The sequence below is a fragment of the Harpegnathos saltator genome, unplaced genomic scaffold (assembly GCF_003227715.2).
Source record: "Harpegnathos saltator strain DR-91 unplaced genomic scaffold, Hsal_v8.6 scaffold485, whole genome shotgun sequence".
Taxonomy (NCBI): Eukaryota; Metazoa; Arthropoda; class Insecta; order Hymenoptera; family Formicidae; genus Harpegnathos; species Harpegnathos saltator.
Genome location: NW_020230299.1, coordinates 471568 through 493332, shown reverse-complemented (window position 1 = coordinate 493332; position 21765 = coordinate 471568). Strand labels below are relative to the sequence as shown.

Below are 21765 nucleotides of genomic sequence, written 5' to 3'. Positions count from 1 at the left end.
TGGCGCGTGCGCGCGCGCACACACACACACACACACACACACTCATATACAAATTGTAGATACAAAGTAGAAATGTGATTGGTTGAATATGAACAACGATCAATGAAAGATCATATAATAGAAGTTATCAATGGACTAATATTTTTGATAGATGCCAAATATTATTAATATTATTCTAAATAAAACCGATTGAATTATGTAAGCTCAATGAATAATCGAATAGTGTTTTAATTTGAATTATATAATAGATTATCGAGAAAATATCAAATTTAGTTCTCTCGAGTCAACGAACATGTGCCGTGAACTCGGCCGTTAAATTCGAATCTAGTCGAGGGCTCAATTTGCTCTAAAAATCTTCATAATGAACACAGACATGACAAAACAAAGCTAAAAGGTTAAAAGTATCAAAGGATCTTCGCTGTGAAGGAACAAATGTCGTCTACGAATCGCAAGACCAAACGCAGTTAAGATAGAAATCTGATTGGTTGAACGTGGATAATCACGATTAGTCGTAAGAGTTCACGTACTCTCAACGTGTCGCCACAGTCTCGCAGTGATCGCGGTGACAGCACGTGTTACAGCTGGGTGGCGGTTTGTCGTTGGAAAAGTGAGTATAATCGAGCGTGTAATGATTTTTACCCGTTTTCCGACGCGATGGCCGAGTGTGCGACGTAACAGCGTCTTCGGCGCGATACCTCGCGGCCGTCCAGACGCCGGTTTCGCGGATAGTCACGTCCGGGTGCGGTGCTGTTTACAAGACGCTAGCACGTGCGTCGCTGACGCTCTCCCATAACCATTGAATTGAACTATACAACAAACTGGAATGAGTACTAGCCGGGCGAAATCGACAAACCTGTAAACCAAAGACCGTCTCTGGATAGAATCCTTCTCTCTATCTTACTAATACTTCATCTCTTATATTATAATTACCTACATAGTCTTATTTATAAGACTATAGTGTGTTAATAAGAGAGAGAGAGAGAGAGAGAGAGAGAGAGAGAGAGAGAGAGAGAAAGAAAGAGAGAGTGATTTTGTTTAGAAACGGTGTTTATTCTGTACAAACTTGTTCGAGGTCATCTAGTAGAAATGAGCAGAAACAAGGGCAGTGCTCGTCCAATTCGTTGTACAGCTGAACATTCATAACCGTCTCTCTAATTGTCGGTTAACCTTAACGCTCATTTCGGACAATAATCGGTAAGGTTAACATTCGCGAACAGTAGTCGCGCGTCGCACGACCTTTCCTGAGAGGGGATTATCTTGTTTTAATTTCGCCGAACACTAACCTAAATTTTATCCCGATTACTCATCTCTCTCGATGATCAGGAGTTCGAATCTAGTCAAACTCGAAATCGAAGTCGGATCCGATGTCGAACATGGTTCTACAGATCGATTCATCACGACGAATCGATCGATTAATGTCGAGTGCGCTGTAATTAATCAACGTGGTCTCACAGTCTTTTCTTAGCTCCGAGGCTGTTGGATATGGTTTTCGTCGCTGCGAAGCCACGCTTAATTTTTGCCTATTGAGACTGCGTACGCGTAATCCCTGTTTTTCTTATCACACTTAATTCTCACTTTTCTTATCTTTTATCTTAATTTATCGTGAAATGGCGTTTGGGAATTCGCCTTAATAGGCGCCGGTAGCCAATATAAAAGGGAGGAAGGAAGGAACGTGGTCTTACACTCACAAATCTGAACGAAAGAGTCTAATTCCAACCTCCAAACCGAAAAGAGTGGTACTTTTTAAATTTTACTTCTAATTATATTTATCGGACAATAGCATTAGGAAATTTGTCTTGTTTGATTTTTTTAGAGAGAGAGAGAGAGAGAGAGAGAGAGAGAGAGAGAGAGAAAGAGAATCCGAATCAAACATTAATGATACGAGAAACGGAGCAACGCTTCGCGCGCCGAATATATCCGGTAATATCGTAAGAGAGACGATATAACGTGCGTTCAGAAAGAAAATGAGGGTAATATGCTGAAAATAATCGTTAATACCATCAGGTGATCTATAATCGTCTCTGTGGTAATTTGTGTCTCGTTTTGTCGAACGTGACGCGTTTTCAGGACTCGCGGCTAAATTCCGACAAGTGCGCGCGCAGTAACGCGGGTTGGTCAGTCGTTAGATTGATGGCTGCCGATGTACAAAAGCGTAAACGGTAAAACTAAAATAAGCAGTTCGATTACCGTCGACATTTGCGACAGCCTTTCGCGTCGCCTAAACATCATTTTCATTCGATTTCGGCCGATGTATGCACAAACGTCGCGAGAAACGCGGTTAATTGGACGTGTCGCGAAATAATGGGTCGTATTCCTGTCTAACCCCTTCCTGTCGAGTAAACATTACCGTGGCATTTATTGTCGCTGCAACGTATCGCAACGAAACGAGGTAAGCGCGCGAAATTGTAAACAATTCGTTAAGTGTGTCTTCTAGCGTATTGTCGAAACTTTCGCATTCGTCACATTTTCCATAATTTTAATATGTCGACCATCCAAAGAAGAAACAGGAAGAGGGAAAGAGAGAAAGAGAGGGGGGAAAGTAGGGAAGAGAAAGAAAGAGAAAAAGATGGAGCATATCATTACGAAGGCATCGTAAACACGTTCGAACAAGTTGCAGGTGACAAATTTATACCAGAATGTGAAAGCATAAGTAGTCGTCGTCACGTTCACATGCATCGAGTCATTATTACAGAATACTCTCGATTCGGATTACTCTGCTTCTCATAATTAACATTTTCTATAGGGAAAATTAATATACGCATGATGTGTTGGCAGGTGGAAGCGGTGGCAGGAAGCAGGGAAGGAATGAGCTACGGAGATACCAGGAAGGTACATCTGTAGAGTGAGTGTTTTCTTGAATATCGGCAATATTAATCACTTAATAAGTAGGTTAATTCGAAGGCTTCCTTATGCGCGGACACTTGCAAGATGGCCTTAAAATGATAGACTTTCGCGAGAAAAAAGTCGAGCCGAGACGTGGGCTTCTTATCGGGATATTCGTGTGGGCCAGAATATCGATTTGGTCGTGAAAGTTCTTATCTGAGATGCGTATGGAATTTCACATGAACACGCCGCTCGTGTCGCTTAGTGTTGCGAGGCAATATCTTAATTTATCATCTACATCCACCTATCGGAATTTGTTCGGATGGGTTCTATGAGATAATATTTACGTCATATCTTACTGATATGAAACATATTTATTAAAAATCTAGCGTTCTCTACTACAGTAAATATCACAGGTACACGTTTCTCTATCACAATAATCTCCGCACGGTCAACGGTGTTTACGCAATTCGATCGTGGAACGAGGGCGCGCTTCCAAAATCGCCGAAATTATCGTCTCAAAGGGCTACCGTTACCTTCGTTGCAATTTCTTTTCTTTCCTTTTTTTCTTTTCGACCGGTGGAGAGATTAATATACAACAACGTAATCAGCGAACGACGAACAAGCACGATTTCGCGTTGCCGCGATCGCGGTACTCGCGCCGTGTGGACAAAATAATTAAAAAAAATCCTCGATAAAAGTATGAAATAAACAATAGAAAATATATCTAACTGTCGAGTAAATTAAAGCTTCAGCCCCGCGCGGGGCCGCGAGAAGGAAATATTACGTATCGTATCGAGATCCTAGTGCTTCCGATTGTCGCGGAACGTTGACGATGATGTTGAGAGTGCGAAGTCGAAAGGTTCAGACGAAAGAGCTTGACGTCCGCGTCGGTGCATCATTACTCCAAATGTCTTTGAGCAAATGAAACTCCTTAAGCCTATGTCCCTTTTCTCCTCCTCCTCTTCTTCTTTCTCCATTTCTTCATTCTGATGTGGCGGGTCTTTCTTCTCTCTCTCTCTCTCTCTCTCTCTCTCTCTCTCTCTCTCTCTCTCTCTCTCTCTCTCTCTCTCTCTCTCTCTCTCTCTCTCTCTCTCTCTCTCTCTCTCTCTCTCTCTCTCTCTCTCTCTCTCTCTCCCTCCCCCCTCTCTCTCTGCTCGGAATGTTTCTGGTTGTGTTCATTCGCGAGTGGTCATCCGTTCAGATCACAGACGAGATTGCAACACCGGTGTCGAGATTGCAACACCATTTCGTGGTTCTTCTTCAGAAGTTCCCCTTACACCGGTTCTGAGGGTTATTGTTGTTGGCTGGTTTCATCGCTGCTGCGACAGGTCTTACCAGGGTCGCCAGATAGGCTCGTTAGGCTTGGCTACCTGCAAGAGACCCTGGTGGCTCTGGGAGACGGCTGCTTCGATGTCGGTTCGTACCGGAGACGGTTGGCTCGATGCCGGTGTCAACGGCATCGCGTACTCGTCGGAGCTGAGCTCGCTGGCGGAGGACGGCGAGGATTGCGGTGCGGCCACGTGAATGGTCAACGGTCCAGTCTTGTCCATGGAGTTGAGCTTATGGCCGAGGTGTGTCATCAGCTTGGTGCCGAGGGCGACGTCGACTCCAGGGGTGGCGGCTAAGCAACGGCTGACCTCGTTCGCGCAGTGCGTGTAGCCGGCCCGGAAACGGTCGGCGTCGATCACCGGGTTTGCCGAAAGACGCTGTTGACGTTGAAGCTTGTGCAAGTGACGCACTGTCAGCTCCAGGATGTCGGCCTTCTCCAATTTGGCGACGTTCTCGCCGTCCCCGGCCAGCGCGGTCACCATCAGTTCCTTCAGCTCGTCTAGGCAGCGGTTGATGCGCGCTCGGCGTTTGCGTTCTAGCATCGGCTTCATCACCTATCAATCGGAAAGCACGAATGTAATCAACGTTGCTCCTGAGCTCCGACAGTCGGTCAGTTTGTCAAAGATGTTTTGCGAGAGGTAATGACTGAATTCGAAACTCGTGTTAATCGGACTGTGACGGACAAAGTGGCAAGATGACTTTAAGTCTGCGCGACGATTAGAATCGCGAAAACACAATGTCGGGGATACCCACCTTTCGATATTGATATGTCCTGGAGATTGGTTGCTCTTGGCCCTCGACCACGATGATCTGTTCGTGCATCTGCATGGTTAATCCTTGATTCTTTTCGAGGGATTCTTGCGGCACAAAACTTCACTGACAACGGTGCAATAAGCTTGCAATCGCGAACGCGCTTTCGTGCTCTTCTTATCTCTCTTTCTCTCTCTCTCTCTCTCTCTCTTTCTCTCTCTCTCTTACTCTCTTTCTCTCTCTCTCTCTCTCTCTCTTTCTCTCTCTCTCTTCACACACCGGTTCGTCGAACTTTAATCGTCGCTGTGGCAATTCACGTATGATTGGCGGAAGGAAACGTGCGTTCTAGAGATACGCGCCTTCAGCTCGACCTTCGTGAAGAAACAGCGTGATTGTGGTGGCGGTCGGGCGAGGCTGTGACTTATATAGGCCGTGGGTCCCCGGCAGGGCGAGACGAAGGGGCACAACGGGCCGCATGGTGGGAGACAGGCCTTCCGTGGGAACGGTCCGTAGAGGTTGGTTCCCAAGCAAGCACACCACCTGTAAGCGGCAGCTGCCAGACACGCGCCCACACCAAGCCATCGTCACCGTTCCTTCGTCCTTGTTGCACCTAGCCGCGGAGTCGATGTTCTCTACCTCGGCTGATTGTCGACGAGTGGTCGTGCCACGGTATGCGTGGCTTGTAATCGTCGTCCCTCTTTCTCTCTCTTCCTCTCTCTCTCTCTCTCTCTCTCTCTCTCTCTCTCTCTCTCTCTCTCTCTCTCTCTCTCTCTCTCTCTCTCTCTCTCTCTCTCTCTCTCTCTCTCTCTCTCTCTCTCTCTCTCTCTCCCTCTCCCCTTCTCTCTCTCTCTCTCTCCCTCTCTCCCCTCTCTCCCTTCCCATTCCATCTCTTTCCCTGTTCATCTATCTATATATCCGTCCATCCAGCCATCCGTCTCTGTTCCTCGCTTATTGGCGCGTATTTCCTCGAGCGCTTATACGGAAGGACTAGATCTCGACGTACTTTCCTTGTCTTCGGGCGAAATAGAGAGCTAGCTCTCTTTGTCTCACTTGCGAGCTTGTGGCACCTACTACTATACGACACGTAAGCTTCCACGCTCGTGCTGGCTCTTCTTATCGAGATCCCGTAGCCTCTCCTCTCCCTTTTCGTCCGTTCCCTCGCTTCTGGTACTCCCGCTTCGCCGAGCGAGGAACGTGCTGGGCACAAGTCTGGCACAACTCCGGCTCGTGATTGCAATCCCACCGGTTACACGGTGTTGAATCGTGTGCCATGCTTGCACACGTGTGTATGCTCTGCGTGTACGCGTGCGTGTATGTCGCGCGCGTGTACAAGTGTGCGTATCTATAGCCGTCCGGTCCAGCTACTGCCGCGGAATGCTATCGCGACCATCCGTGATGCTATTGATCGATCATTTTACGCGTATTAACAAAGGAGAGAAGGTCGTGCGCGAACGATAAGAGTCGTCGCTGCGAAAGGGTGACAAATCGATCGTTAGGCGAGTCGTCGTATAACGAGTGAGTCAGGCGTGATTAATTAATTTCCCTCTGGCGCCGGTTTCTTCCGTTGCCTTCCCGCGAACGTGTCGCGCGACGTGTGAATGGAATTGGATTTTAATAACTTAATAACTCACGCGATAACTCGTTGGGTACTTATACCGACTATCGTGCCGTGATGGCCCGCAATTTTAACAATTATGAATAGCGCTGTGTACAAAATTACGCCAAATACGAGAATAAACATGCCCGCTTTTCGGCATTACGGTTATTACGTCGCTCATGTTTTTCGACTCACTGGACGCGGCTGGAACGTCGCGATTACGTGTAATTGTTATCGAGCGTGCCGATAATAATTACAACGAACTAAGAGATCAGAAACGTCGAGAGAGCGCGCGGGTATTCAAAACGTGCTTTCGCGGGAAAGGCCTTTTGAGATGCCTTTTGTACGCCCGGTTGTTGGTATCCCCTATCGCTGGCTGGCGAAAATTGGTTGAAAGTGGGCCTCGGGCCGCGGCTTTAATTTCGCAGGGATGCTCGTAAAATCGTCCTTCCGCTCCTTATTCCTTTGGATAGTCATCGCGCGAAACGAGTATCTCGGGTACGCTCGCTCGCGCGCGCGCGCGGACTTCGAGATACTAATTTCGGCCAGCCACTGACTGAATTACATCCTACATGGCCATGCCATCCCTCTACATCTCCTCCTCTCTTTGCTATACTTCGTGTCTCTTCCTCCTTTTTTTCTGCCTTTCGTCCGCTCGTTTTTCCTTTTCCGTTCTCCGTCATCCCGTGGCCGACCGACCACTTTGCTTATTTCGCGGCGAGCCGGATACTTAAACGTCGTTCGCACCGAATAATTACGCACGCTCGTTTCGAGCCCTTCTCTCCCCTTCTCGTGCTCTTACGACCCTACGGCAATCTCCTCCTCCTTCTCCTCTTTCTCATTCTTCCTCTTCTCCTTCGTCTTCTTCATCTTTTCCTCTTCCTTCTTCTCTTTTTCCTCTTTCTCTCCTTCGCTTTCTTCATTATCATCATCATCATCATCATCATCATCATCTCCTTCTTCTTCTTCTTCTTCTTCTTCTTCTTCTTCTTTTTTTCCCTTCTTCTTCTTGTTTTTGCTACTGCAGCTTTTGCTAGGGTTACTTGTTCGGTTTCTCTTCCTCTCCCCTCTAGCTTGTTTTTACTCTCCTCCTCTATCCTAGTTTTTCTACCTTCCTCGAATATCTTCCTTGTATCGACTTATTGCACATATCGTTAAGGACGCGGCAGTACTTTGATAAAATCTCACACGATCGCGAAATAGCACCGTTCGTTTCCTCTTGTGCGCGCACGTCCCACCGCGTTTTTGATCGAATCTTTTCGCCCCACGCGATCTCGTGAGACCTAATTAGCGCGATGTCGTGGGACTTGAGTGATTTAAGCGTTACGTAACGTAAATGTGATCACAAAAACTGGGCGTGTCTGACGGAAGCGTGATATGAATTCAGACTAAAATATGATTTCAGTTGATGAATTAATTTTGAATCTCGACTTTTGAGAGTGTTCCGAGTGCTCTGGTTGGATCCTCGTATCGATCTGGCCAAATAAGCTGCGATTACGTGGCTGCGATAACGTGTTAAAGTGCAGTTCTATAATAACGTCACGTGTCGGATTAAGCTAGAGTCAGTTTCCTGTCACACGCCGGACCTTATTATTCGTTATTGCTTTTACGACATGAGTGTGTCGATAGACAATATAGAATTGATTTCGCATCACGCTCGATCCACGTGTCCGCGCCTTTCGCAGGCAGCTGGCACGTGCTTACATCGTAGCACGTGGCACGCGAGGTTAACGGCGTGGTGAACGGGAGGACGAAAGGAAGGAAAGAAGGAAGGAAGGAAGGAAGGAAGGAAGGAAGGGAGGAAGGAAAAAGGGAAGGAAGGAAATGTCGCTTCAAGTCGACGTGTCAATTAGAAATTTACCTGATATTAGAATATTTACACGATACAAAATAACGTGACATGTCGGCAATTGCATCTCCGAGTAAACTTTAGAATCTAAGCGGCTCATTTGTATCCGCAGTGAGCTTTGTGTAGTTCAATACAGCCGTGCAAATTTTGAAAAAAGAGAAATGCTTAGAATCTCTTGGGATGTTTTTCTCTCTTTATAATTAGCCACATAAGTATAATGTCGCAAAGATACGTGCGGTCTACATAAAGACTCAGATCTCCCGTATTTCGTTTTGAAAAAAATCTAATTCGCTGTTTAATCACGATTACGCGACGCAAGTCCCGACGAGAAACGCGGTAAATTCCTCAACATCAAGTCTGCGTACGTAGCAACAAAATCAATTATCAACACACACACACAGCAACGCGTTTGCCGGTCCGATGAACTTCTCGTCGTAACGTTGTTGTTGTAACATCGAGCCGACAGATGCGGCGGTGCACGAATTTTCTCACACTCTTATTCGCGAGGTTTTTACTTTCCCAGGTTCTCTCTCCGGCGTGTGTGCATACATACGATGCCGCATGCGGGGTCGTGCGATCGCGTGCCCGCTTCACTCGTAGAAAGATAGATACAGAAAGAGAGTGAGAGAGAGAGGGGGAGAAAGAGAGAGAGAGAGAGAGAGAGAGAGAGAGAGAGGTGGGGGAAGAGAGAGAGAGAGAAAGAGAAACTTATTATGAAGTACATCAGCTGTTCACAAGCATATGTCACGAGCCGCTTGGCTCGTGCCAATGTGCTCATGATTTCCCTTCTCTTCGCTCTCCACCCCTGTTAATACCCCGCGATATCAACCCCTCTTCGCAACGCGTTCACACGCGTCGATTCATGCCGCTTAATGGCTCGATACATCCAAAGGTGAGGTCCCATAAGGTAGACACTGCAACAGGACATGATATTCGCGCTAATTAAGCAGTCGTCCCCTCTGGAGAACGTCAGTTCTGTAAATTATAACATGGTGTTTATAGCACACAGACACACGCGCACACACAGTCTTCAGAGGCGCGCTAGACGCTAGACGTGAAACATTGTGAAAAGTCAGGCAGGAAATGGATTCATACCGAAATGGAGTCAGTTACCGCAGCAATGTCGCGTTTCGGCGTGTGCGCGCGCGGTTGACACGACTCGTACAATGTAATGCGGCGGATTCTCTGGAGCTCGTGTGAAGTAAAGAGGCGAGGCGCAAGAGAAGCGGTAGAGCAACGGCGACAATATTGAAAGGGAGAGAAGAGGAAGAAGTACACGAGACGCGAGAACGGGACATTCTCACGGGGCGTCGGGTTCACCTGGCGCCGTGTGCGCACGTCGGAGCCCCTGCCGCGCACTTTGCCCTATTTAAACGACCTTCTCTCCACCTCAATTTCTTTTTCTTCTTCTTTTTTTTTTTCTTTTTTTAATAGCGCTGCTCCACGGCACGTGCTCATAATGCCGACACACGCCGGTGTTACTTCCGTGCGTGCGCGCGGCGCGGCGCGGCCTTTCACAACTTCCCGACGATATCCGGTAGAACCTGAATCGCGCCGTGACCTCGCCGTGACCTCGCCGTCTACCTACGGCGGATTCCGTGGCTCGTGGCGCAGCCCGTTGTTCGCGAAATTGGAGTAGCCTCCAGCCAGTTTAAAGAGTCCGCTCTCGTAAGCAGTCCGTAGCGGTTACCGCAATTTGAGCGTGTCTATTTTACATAGAAGGCTCTCGGAAGGATTGCTCTCGAGGGGGAGAGGAGATGTTGCGCGACGCTCAGACATCGGTTTCCAAAGTTGTCTCTCGGATTCTCAGTTGGCTGTTGTTTGTCGAAGGAGAAGTGGCCGCGATAGGAGCCGAAGGCGCCCTTTGTGGGCGTCTCGGGGTCCAAGATTGCGCACGTGCTCGGCTTTCCCACGCGTATAGCGCGCAGCCGGCCTGCGCCCGAAAGAGAGAGAGAGAGAGAGAGGACATCGAGACGGGAGAGGGATGGGGCCCGTTGCCGCGGGCCCATTGTGCCGAGCACGGGCCCCGAGACGGTGGAAAATTAGAGGCCTCCCCGCAGCCGCGGATTCCAATTGTGAGCGCGCGAGCACGCGCGCGCGCGAAATAGCCAAGTGCGCGAGAGCACGATCAGCAGCGAACTACTCGGCCGGTAATTTCACCAGCGAAGGTCAGTTTTCGCGGGTAACGATACGAAACGAATGGCGTGTCGGATGGCCGTGCGGCCACTCGCCGAGATCAATGTTATTACACCCTGCGCGTGTATTATTACGTCCACGTGCGTGCGCGCACGCGCACGCGCGAGATGACAATTGTCCGCTAAAACCCGAGTACCCGACGTAGCTTTGACGATGTGCAGACCATCTACGCGCCAGTCATGTCCGCAGGTATACGCACGTTGGACGGATCCGAGGGTTTCTCATCCCGAAATTCCGATATAACTGACTCATCGTCTTCGTAATCTCCTCCGAAGCTCTCAAACGAGACTTCGGTCAATGAGATTTCGGGCTTTTCGTTGCGAAGCGCCTTCTTCCCCGACGCGACATCGGTTTCCTTTTTAAGTAGGCGACGTAAATCGAACGAGTTCGACGAATCGCGAACTGGACGAGGGAAATATCTCGGTGTATCGATTCGCATCAGACGGGCTGTAAAAAAAAGAAAGTTTCTATAACTCCTGCGTAAACACGTATTTAATGACGTTCCACTGTAAATCCATCTTCCGTGAATTATCTTTAATAGCCGAATCTCGGCGAAGCGCCCGATTCCGATCGAGTTTGTAAATGCGATTTTCGTCACGACTCTACAGTCCCCGTCTGGCACACTGACGGTCTCTCTTTCTCTCTTCCGCCTTCTCTCAGCCCATTTTCGCAAGTATGAGCTACTAGCACCTTACGTTAGTCGTAAACCTAATTTCTCGACTTTGATCGTCACGGTGGCTTTTTCCCGCGCGGCGGGAATGACGCATAAAACAGTCGTGTGTTCGAGCGAGGCACACTCGTGATTTCGCTTTTAATCGTACCGGAAGCCCTCGTTAAGAGGCATCCGTTAATTGGTCTTCTGGCTCGATCATCGAGCAAAAATATGTACCTGTCTCGGCGCGACGGGTATACACACGCGTCGGACACACGCGCGCATAATATACTCGCACGAATGAATGGCGCTGCGCTGCCGAGCGAGCGAGCGAGCGAGCGAGCGAACGGACGGACGGATGGATGAAGCGGGACGGAGGAGAGAAGAGCAGGCGTATCTCTCTCGTTCCCGGACTCCGAGATCTAACTACCACCTGCCTCATTTTCCCACGAGCCCCGAGCAAACCTCTCGAATACCGATGAGATAGACGAGGACGAACCACCGTCACGACGAAGAGAGATCAGCGTCGTGACAGTGAGAAGGACGAGGACGGATAAACGTAGTCTCCTCTCTGGTAACCAGGAACGAGATACTCCGAGGATATGGGCTCATCGAACGTATATGAGCGGGGTCGCGAGAGAGGAGATCTCGAAACGTCGGACAGGTAGAACACGTGCTGGCACGAGGTGAGTCAGACGAGCGGTAATATCGGAGCGTACCATTGCTCGCTCGCTCGCTCGCTCGCTCGTCTCTTCCCCCCCCCCTCCTCCCGATTGCTCTCTTTCTTTCTTTCTCTCTATTAAAATTCATCGCTAGAGTCTTTGCGTTCTAAGGAAAAAATCATTTCTATCAGTTGCGCTCATACAAGTCTTTCAGACCCAACACTGTCTTTAAGGCGAACTTAACCCCAGGCATTTTTTCTTCTTCGTATTTACGTATCGATTCGTTTTATCACTTGCCTTAATGGCACAGTAAAATCTGATGGATACAATCGCCTTTAACCGAAACAGCGTAATTTTCGATGATTTAACGGACTTTCCTTGCTCGAGGAGCACGCGAGTTTGCCAAGCGCCGCCGGCGCACGTTTAATTCGACTTTACGAAAGCGTTGCGGTATCGCGGAAGAAAATTCCTCACGGGCGGCAGACACGCAAGGTCTGCAACGTCACTGGAACCACCACCCCTTGAGAAAGAGAGACCCGAACGTTAAAACGCATCGATAATTGAATGAAATCATTGTGACTCGACAATATTGTTATTATCATATCTGTCCATCATCGCCGTCCTCGTCGTTGCTGTTACCGCAACCTATCGAATGGTCTTTTTTTTCAAAAGCAAATGATATCACATTTATGCTAGAAAGTTAACATTTTTTCATAATCCTGAAAAATGAAAATTCATCACGAGAGGCGTGAGAAACGTATTAATAATGTCTTTTATCAATAAGAATACGAAACATATAATCAGGACACGAATATGCCTCCGTTTTTATTCGCGGTCTGCACTTACAATCATTGTATTTGTTAACAACGGAAAAAAATGTTGCGCAATTATCTGCTTCTCTCGGAGGAAAAAAAACGAGCCAGTCGAGCGAATAATGAAGCAGCTGGCGTTGAAAGCATTTGTTTTCCATTCCAGGCCGCACATTTAATTCGCATGTTCATAATAGCCGCTATATCCACAATTATTTAGCAAGGTCGCCATGTTTCTAGGTTATACAAGTCACCCATACATTATTAAGAATAAAATAGGAGTCCAGGCGAAAAGTCGTTCTCGAAGAATCTGACGGCGGTTAATTGGTCTGTATACGCCATGCGCCATAATTATGCACAGGCCGGATGGAAAACTCGTCCTAAAAGGCCGATTATCCTGGTTAAGTTAATTTTTCGCTCTTGACCATCGACAAACTGTAATCTAGAGGAAAAGAAAAGGAGAAAAAAGAAAAGGGGAAAAAAGAAAGAAAAGGGGAAAAGAGAACGCGAACACGCGAACGGAGCGATTCTCTAAGTAAAGATAACTTAATCCACGCTGTCGCTGATCGAGATATACTTACTTCGACTGACATGTCGCGATATTTCTGCAGTTTCGACAACATGCTCTTTGATCGTTACGGATCGCTTCTCTCTCTCTCTCTCTCTCTCTCTCTCTCTCTCTCTCTCTCTCTCTCTCTCTCTCTCTTTCTCTCCTTCCCTTCCATCCTCCCTTCTGAAAGGTAGCATGTTGTGCCCGTAAAGAACCGGTCGACGAGCATCGATGGCTCGCTGTCACTCGATAGCTGGGTAATCCGTTGCTTACGTGACGCTCCGTAACGCAAGAACGTTTCACAGAAACCATTAAAATCTTCGCTTATGATAGCGATATCTGCGTTTTATAGATGCATCACGTAGAGATGAAAGCTTTCGAGAGGTACGCAACATTTCTCTTCCCAAGTTCTTACGGCTGATCTGTAGCTTGTTCGATAATACTACCGTGTCCGAGATAAATGACGCGATTGTGGATAATAAGGGGCAACGGTACAGTCTGCTGCAACAACGCCCGATAGGACGGACGGGGCGAAATTACAAATTTCTTTGAATCCAAAGGGGTTCTGGCGTTATTAATGGTCGCTTATTTTTGTCGCTCTCGACGTGCTCCATATGGCAGTGCGTCGAGCCGCGCCGCGGCGCGATAGTATTCTGTGAGCGGCTCATCACAAAGCACCCCATTCATAATTCCTCGTTTGTCTCGTGTGAACCGCGCTCGGAAGGACCCGGTCTAGTCGTCATCCTCGTCGTCGTCGTCGTCGTCGTCTTCTTCTTCGCGTTCCTCTTGAAGATTTGACGCACGTGTGTTATCGGCGCCTTTTAGACACAAGCCTCTTCCGAGAGTCACAAAGCGTCCTTTCATTGCCTAATTAGGATGCTTTCGGGGTGCCTTTTACACAGGCGAATGCGCCTCTTTGACACCATCGTAGCTTGTCTTCCTACATCACTGTTTTCAGATTGATTAACGAGTCGGGAAACGCCGCCTCTCGCGCTCTCGTCGCGCTTCCTTCCGTCTTCCGTCTCTCGCTGTTGTCATTACGACGGTAGTGTTACAAAAGCTCCATGATGGATTATTTGCCCCCGGCGGGCGAGCCTGATAAAAACGCTCACGAGTTGTATTAGTGGATTAATGAAAGTCTCCTTGAAATTCAATCTTATTGTACGTGGCGTTTTGGCACGAGCCATCTGTACGTTGGCGTAACTGGACCCGGGATGCGATACCAACGTTGGTCGCGTCCGCTTTACGAACCGTTTCGTTCCCACACTTTCAGGCACGTTGAAGCACCGGTATACCGAAAGAATTCACCCCTATGTGCACCACCAAGTGAGGGTGGAGGTCAAACGAGCCCATAGAAAAATTTGAGCCGTTTTCTTCTTTCAGAATTTCTCCCTCTTCTTCTTCTTCTTCTTCTTCTTCTCTCTTTCTCTCTCTCTCTCCCTCTCCCTCTCCTCTCTCTCTCTTCTCTTTCTCCCGACGTCCCCCTTTCTCTCTGTCGAAGCATGTCGAAGCGTGCGATGCACGAGCTGCTGTTGAATGTGATACCGTCTCGTTTCCGCATTTTCCAAACTTAACCCTGTCACTCGAGAAGCCCACAACCACCAAAGGAGAATGTCCCTTTCGACTCGTACTCTGCCCCCCTGTCTGCCTTTGGGCAAGAGTTTTTCCTTCTGAAAAGCGCCGATACTTATCGCTTCCGTGCCGAGAAATGTCTCACGCGCCAAGGGGTAACACTGCGTCGCCATCATCTGCATTAGTATTTCCGGCCGAGAGCGTTCGTGCGAAAAAATCTCCCGGGGGATACACGCAGGTGCTCCGGTTGTTTGGAAATGCACGTGCGAGTTACCGTGGTGGTCGCTCGAATATCTTAGCAATGATGGCGAACTTGTAAAGGGACAGTGATTAGAACAGGCCGAGGCTCGAGTAATGGCAATAATCAGCAAGCAGGATCAACTTGTGGAGCAGCAAACTGCAGCAGCGTGTAGTTTATCCGATTAATACAGGCTGATATGTAGAAACGCGCGTGTAGTACCTTGATTAATGCGAATGCAAGTTGGAAATTGTTACACAAATATTGTACTTATCTCGCACACAATGTTGGTAGGCAAATGTGAGACAATTTTTACACGTCGATCGATTTGCATATGAAATTACAGATCGCTACAGATCGACCATGGCGCGCGCAGTCCCGATTATTCACGTTACACGTGGTCAGCACGTGAACCCCGGTACCCTTCGAGATTTACCCTCCGAAAGTTAGCCCCCTGAGGTAGCTTGTAAGACGGATGGAGGAGAGGGGGGCGGGCGGGGGCAAGGGGGAAGAGAAAGAGGGTCGTGAGGTCCGAGAAAGGGTCGTAGGGTCCGGCGCGAAAAATCAGCGCGTCGAGCGAGATCACCGCGGGCGATTGTAGAGCGATCGCAGTTTTACACATCTAGTCGCAAATAAGTGTGCGAGGCGCGCATTTAGCGCCCGGGGCCCTTTCACGATGCACGCTTATGCGAAGATATCGGCAGCTGGCCTGGAATCGTGAGAGACTCGGGCAGATGGCCTGCCCTGAAAGTCCTCCACGACGCTCGCGTGTACGTGCACACGATCACTAAGGATCTCCGCGCGCGCCTTCCTAAGGAAGGAACCACACCGAGGATGTTTCCCACGGACTCCTGCAACCTCCTCATCTGCCGTATTACTCGGCCCTCGCGAATGTGCTCCGCATTCTATCCCCCTTCCACCCTCCCATGCACCCGCCTGCCCGCATCTTAAATCGGACGGGCCGACGTTTGGCCATTTTTTCGGGATACATCGCGATCGTTATTGCGAAAACATGGTTAATTCATTAATCGTTGTATCGCGTGCTCTTATTTTCACAACGTGACAAGCAGTCCCATCGGAATCAACAAAGTGGCACAAAGCCGGAGAAGAAACCACGTGTGCGCTTCAGGAAATTTCTTGCTACAAGTTTTTTCTGAAGGTTGGCTATAATATGCAGTGTGATATGCATTGTAATTCGATGACACGGTTATCAGAATTATCGATAATCGCTCGAGCAATTAAAGCAAAGTAATCTTCAAATAATGTCACGCAGTAATGTATGCTGCACGTGGATGAAAAGCTGCATTCTAAGCATGATTCAGCAATTTATAATGATAACAATCTAATTACGGAATATAAAATGCGCGCTATGCGACTGTAATTTAGATTGCAAAGTATCGCCGAGCAATTTACATTTTAAACGACACGTGTGGATAGATGCATCGACAGGTTTTTCAGGCATTGACAAAAAAAAATTATTCCTAGTCACGATCTTTTTTTTTTTTTTTTCGTTTTTTTAATCGACACATATTGGTCTACGTGATTTACACGTTTTACACGCTTGAACGTTACATACGCACCGCACACGTGCGTACCCGCGAGAGACGGGAATTAAGTGGGTGGCTAAGATTGCTCGTCATTTACTTTATCGTCCATCCTCCTCTTTGTTTCCCTCTTGCTCTCAATCCGGCTGTCATTTTGCTCTCTGTCCTCTGGAGTGAACTGCTACGCGGAGCGAGGAGCGTTGGACGTTTAAAAGAAATGACACGGTCAAGGAGCGAAGCGGGCGCTGATTGCGGAAGAGACCTCGCCAGTGTCGAGTGAATGATGCACGCACGCACGTCGTATCTAATCGCTTTTATGCGACGCGATTTATATGCTGAGCTGTGGACGTGCGCGAGCAATATCGCACGTGCGTTTGGAAGAATAAAACGGGCCAAAATTGCTCAACCTCAAACCCTCCAAGATTTCTGTAATTTCGCATAAATGCGCGAGGTAAATCATACGAGATTAAAATGACCCATCTGCACTTTTTCAAACTCATCTTTGTTACTTGTTTTCATTGAGAGATAAACGGGGGACGGTCGACGCAACTGTCTCTCGGTCGCGCGGGTGTGATAAAAATATTAAAAGCACGAGATTTGACCCAAGGCGAAGGGGACCCGCCGTCACTCGCGAGAGAGCGTTCATCAACTTCGTCCCACTTTTCTTCATTTTTCATTGAGAGGCCAAAGGAATGAAAAAGAAAATTTATATTATACGCGCTCTGATTCGCGCTCGTGATTGCTTCTTAGCGCGAATGGGTTATCGCGGCGCGACGTTATCGCGACTCATCGCGAGCGGCGAGACTCTCTCGCGCGCCAGGCAAGATCGATCTAAATTTCTTATTAACATTCCAATGGATAGCCCGGTTAATCCCGCCACGATTCGGTGAGGCCTGGCGGAATGCCGAAATCGCTCGTGCGTGTGTCACGAACAAAAAAGAGCACTTATCCGCCGGAGCATCGCGCGCGGCCAGTTTTGTAGGGCGGGCTTGCCGAGAAAGCGCGGCAAAAGGGCGGCGTGCACGTGAGTGCACGTGGCGCGGACTGCATGCGTCAGATGCGTGTGTGCGCACCGTGTATGGATTATAAGCGGCCCAAGGCGCGTGCATCCTTCGTCCTTTCTCGAGGCCTCTCCCACAAGGTGACGACGATGCCTCACTCAGTCCCTCTTTCTCTCCCTTCCTCTTCCTCCTCCTCCTCCTCTCTCTCTCTCTCTCTCTCTCTCTCTCTCTCTCTCTCTCTCTCTCTCTCTCTCTCTCTCTCTCTCTCTCTCTCCCTCTCTCTCTCTTTCGCGAGCAAGAAGACTGTGGGAATTCGGGACATGTGCGTGCCTACGCACGCCGTGCTCGTGGCCCGCGCTACGCAAGGGGAAGTTCCGTGATGTTTGGACAGAAGGAGAGAGAGAGAGAGGCTCGCGGGCGACGACGCGAAGAGTGGAAAAAGACGACCGGACCTATATCGTCCGCGGCCACCATAAGGCAGCGGAATTCATGGGAATATCGAGCATGTGCGTGCGAGGCTCGTTCTCGTGAGCTGCGCGAGTTGCAGGGTGCGTGGGGCTCCCTCCTTCCTCCCTCCCTCCCTCTCTCTTCTCTCTCACTCTCTTTCTCTATCTCTGTCCCTTTCTCGAGACCCCCGACTGCCCGAACTTCTTTGCACGCGCTCTTCTTTTGCGGCATTCCGTGATCCGGTTCGCGCACAGGGATTTTTTCTTCACCACCTTCTTCACTTATTAAGAGGATAACGTTACCGGTGTCGCGGGTCGATCTTACCTCCATCGCACACGCGTGTGTATGTGGCGCTCTCTCTACTTCCTTCGAAACGAAAGTTGGCGCGCATACGGTTCACGTAGCTTTATTGAGTAGAACTGTGTAAATATTTTATGGAGGAGCCATGTCCCCTCTCTCTCGAATGTCATTCGGATAGTCGCTTATCTCGCAGACCTAAGAGCCTACGGCGCAATGAGGGGGGTTGAGTGTATTTAGATGCACATGGTAACCGTACGCTTTACACACACACACACACACACACACGTGTGCATGTTATATTTGGACCGGCAAAAACGATAAGTAGGAGAAAACAACGCGACGTCCGAAATTATGCCAGCGTTACGCATAGTTGAATCAAGGGTTCTCGAACGCTGCGTGTTTCTAATCATACGTAGCATCTGACGTATCTAGAACCGTCGTACGAGTGTAAAGTGTATGCGTCCAGGTTTTAAGCCGCGCATAAAAGGTACGGAGTTGAGGTGGAAAAATAAATCTGATCGTTTGGCGAACTCGCGCGTTCGTACCACACCGTGCCGATGGGCGTGGAAAACTTCCCTCGAAGTTTGAACGAGATATCGAGGGCTTGCTGAAATTGAAGAAACTTGAGAACCGCTGGTTTAAAGCAACGAGAACACGCGCGCGAGAACAAAGTCGGTGCCAAAATAAGCGGGACGCCGAAAGGATGATCGTTGCGTCGAAACGGAATTCAAGATCAAGCGCTACGTTGCTCACACGTGGATGCTATTTATTGTGCATGTGTTTTTTCTTTTCTTTTTTTTTCTTGTTTTTTCTCTCTTTCGTCGGGTAAACAGACTATTTCATTCTTTATCATTTTATTATGTCATCACAGATTGATGGATGCAATAACGTGTTATCGAAACAACACGCGGAATCACGCGAAGCGATTACAAGGCGCGACAGTCGAGCCGCAGGAAAATGCGTGCTTTATCGCCGAGCAGGAAGAATAATCGTCTCTCGCAATTTGCGATGATCGAGCGGTTATTCGATTGTTATAGGAATAAAACGCGGCCGCGAATACGCATGTTAACGGAAGCCTTTTTTGCCGGCTTGGCCGAGCTTCTCCCGGCACTTTGCGTCGCTCTTTGCAAAATATGTGAACGGGAGGATAGCGCTCTGAGAAATTACACGTTGCCAAACGGCAAAACACACGTTAATCGTCAAGCCAACTCAAGCCAGGCTCCTCACGAGCAGTCCCTAATTTCTTCATGGCTATTCCGTTTTCTTTTCACCTCGAGATGGCGGCGCGATATTGGAAAGAAAGAAAAACGGCCACAGGGAGTTTGGAAGGGACAGCCGCGAAATCCGGGTTCACGTCGGGATATTTCGGAAAGTTACGGAATCCGCTGCAACGTTTCATTTGTCCAACGCAGATTTCCCCGGAGATTTCTTACACTCGCGCTACGTCGCAGCGGTCTTCACGAATCGAATTCCTCCGGATCCGTCTGCGTTAGAACGAGACGCAGAAATCGGGGATTCTTTATCGCGAATTTATTCGATCGAAAATGCTCTCTCCCCACCCTTCCGGGCCTCTTCGTCTCGCTGTCAAAGCATGTCGAAGCGTGCGTTGCACGGTGTCTTTGGTGAAGGAACACAAGGAGGAGGAGTGTTTTTTATCCGACGAAAAATTTCAACGCTACCGAAAATCAAAGTCATGGGAGCCGTGGAAGTATGGTCATTAGGCACGCTGTGCTTTTTACGCTTGTGCTCGATACACGTGGTTCCTCGCCGATTATTCGGCCCGATGATCAGGCGAGAAGGGGTTATCCAGTGTCCATTCATCGTATCTTCGCAGCGGCGGCGGATGCTGCCGTGCGCGCGCGCGCGCGCGCGAGCGCGCGCGAGCGAGCGAGAGAGGTTCAGGGTGACTTTTTTCGCCGGGGGGAGCCCGTTCTGCCCCGTTCTTCAAAGGTGGCTACTCTGCACGCAGCACCTGACTTATAGCGGGCGTAACATTAGCCCCGCTTACTTTCGGGATCGAGTGACAGCTCGAGCGCGTTTCTGACCGCTCGCTCGCCTCCGGCCGCTGCGGCGTGTGTGTAGGTTACTCACGACGGGAGTCGGGCCGGAAGTTCCGCTCGCCCGACTATAAATCTTGATTACAAATTGCTGACGTTACATATTGCTCGCCGCGCCGCGCGCGGAAGCGAGCGCGAGCGCGAAATTTCAGCCCCGGGCCGCGTGATCTCTTTTCGTATCAACGTTCCTCGCCGTTAACCGCGGTCTCCCGTAAACGCAAGGGTTCTCTCTTCGGGAACGGGATCCGATGTCTCTGTGTCGTTGGTCCGACGCGAAGGGCTGAGCACGGGAGATTGGAGCTTCTCCTGGTAGCTGACGTTTTATTACGTAATCCCTCCTCACACGTGAGGCCCGTCCCGTCGCCCGTCTCGTCGCGAGCCCGTCGAAAGGAGCGCATTGGAACGCGTGCTTCGAGCGTTGTCTACGTGAAACAGTGCCAAAAACTATCTCGTGCGCGAAAGCAGGTCACGTGACGGAGTTGGTCAAGTCAAGCCCGAGGGGTGGCCTCGTCGCGGTTTCACTTTGAAACGGCGGGAACGCGCCGCGCCGCGATCGATTTCCGCGAGGATTTCGCGCGCTCGTGGTTCCCGCCGCCCGAGCGAGACGAGCGTGACTGCGGGGACCTTCGCCGGGCGTGAATTGTTTCCCGCTCGGCAAGATTTCGTCACGAAACTTGGGTGGTAATTACATGGGCGTGACAAGTCATCGTCCGTCTCGCCATGTGTCTTGACGCGTCACGGTGCGTGTCGATTCACCAATGAACCAAGCGTTCTTTTTATTATCCCCCAAAGGGGGATTAATATCCAATAAATATTCTAATGAACACACACACACACACACACACGCACACATGCACGCGCGCGCATTTACGTACATTTGCACTTCGGAAGATTAATGAAAACTTCACCACCGCATCGATCACATGAAAGTCGGCAGATCCTCTCCTCCGTCCATGACGCGATTGCGCAAATGCCAATCGTAATCTTTACGCGACATCCAATCCATGCCAAATTGCAACTTTGTACGTGCTCAAGTATAGGCTGTAGCCCTACTTCCTGCTATGCAATTTGCCTCGATTATCGAGCCCTCCGACCGCGCTCTCTCCGTTATTTCGCGAAGGACTCGCGCGCTCACGAGTCCCGATGTAGAAAACGCGCGCGCGCGCGCAGCGGGAAAAGGGGCAGCGCGCGCCGCTGCCGCGCCGCCGCCACGTCGCCGCCACGTTCCGCACACGTTCCGCGCACACGCTGAAGAAAGAGGGTGAAGGTAGGAGAGGGAGGAGGAGGAGGAGACGACGAGAGAGCCGTAAGCGGGTTACGGTCGAGCGTGTAATACGCGTCGGCATGTCGTACACACGTACATACCTACCTACCTATCTATACCTC

At 49.3% G+C, this 21765-nt stretch overlaps 2 protein-coding genes across 5 annotated transcripts in view; one reads left to right on the top strand and one right to left on the bottom strand.

Annotated features, from left to right (window-relative positions):
- Window positions 1-531: 531 nt before the first annotated feature.
- LOC105192320 (tubulin polyglutamylase TTLL4) overlaps window positions 532-21765 on the top strand; it is a 117452-nt gene continuing 96218 nt past the window's right edge. For 2 of the 4 annotated variants that reach the window (XM_025302293.1, XM_019845622.2), the window contains exons 1-2: window positions 532-607; window positions 2776-2842. The gene's annotated coding sequence lies outside the window, so the exon portion shown is untranslated. Of the gene's footprint in view, window positions 608-1634; window positions 1737-1813; window positions 1971-2188; window positions 2390-2775; window positions 2843-21765 lie in introns of those variants that run through there. The other 2 variants (XM_025302291.1, XM_025302292.1) reach the window with 2 other exon arrangements.
- Window positions 3932-5535, bottom strand: LOC105192283 (enhancer of split m7 protein). Its single transcript, XM_011156309.2, has 2 exons — window positions 4909-5535; window positions 3932-4709 (listed from the first exon to the last, which is right to left on the bottom strand). The coding sequence occupies exons 1-2, from the start codon at window positions 4981-4983 to the stop codon at window positions 4158-4160; spliced, it is 627 nt and encodes a 208-aa protein (XP_011154611.1). The 5' UTR covers window positions 4984-5535; the 3' UTR covers window positions 3932-4157.

Bases quoted from the DNA above. Each gene is read 5' to 3' on its own strand.
- LOC105192283 (XM_011156309.2), bottom strand. From the start codon at position 4,983: ATGCAGATGCACGAACAGATCATCGTGGTCGAGGGCCAAGAGCAACCA. The intron at 4,710-4,908 runs GTGGGTATCCCC...TCCGATTGATAG, and splicing joins GGACATATCAATATCGAAAG to GTGATGAAGCCGATGCTAGA.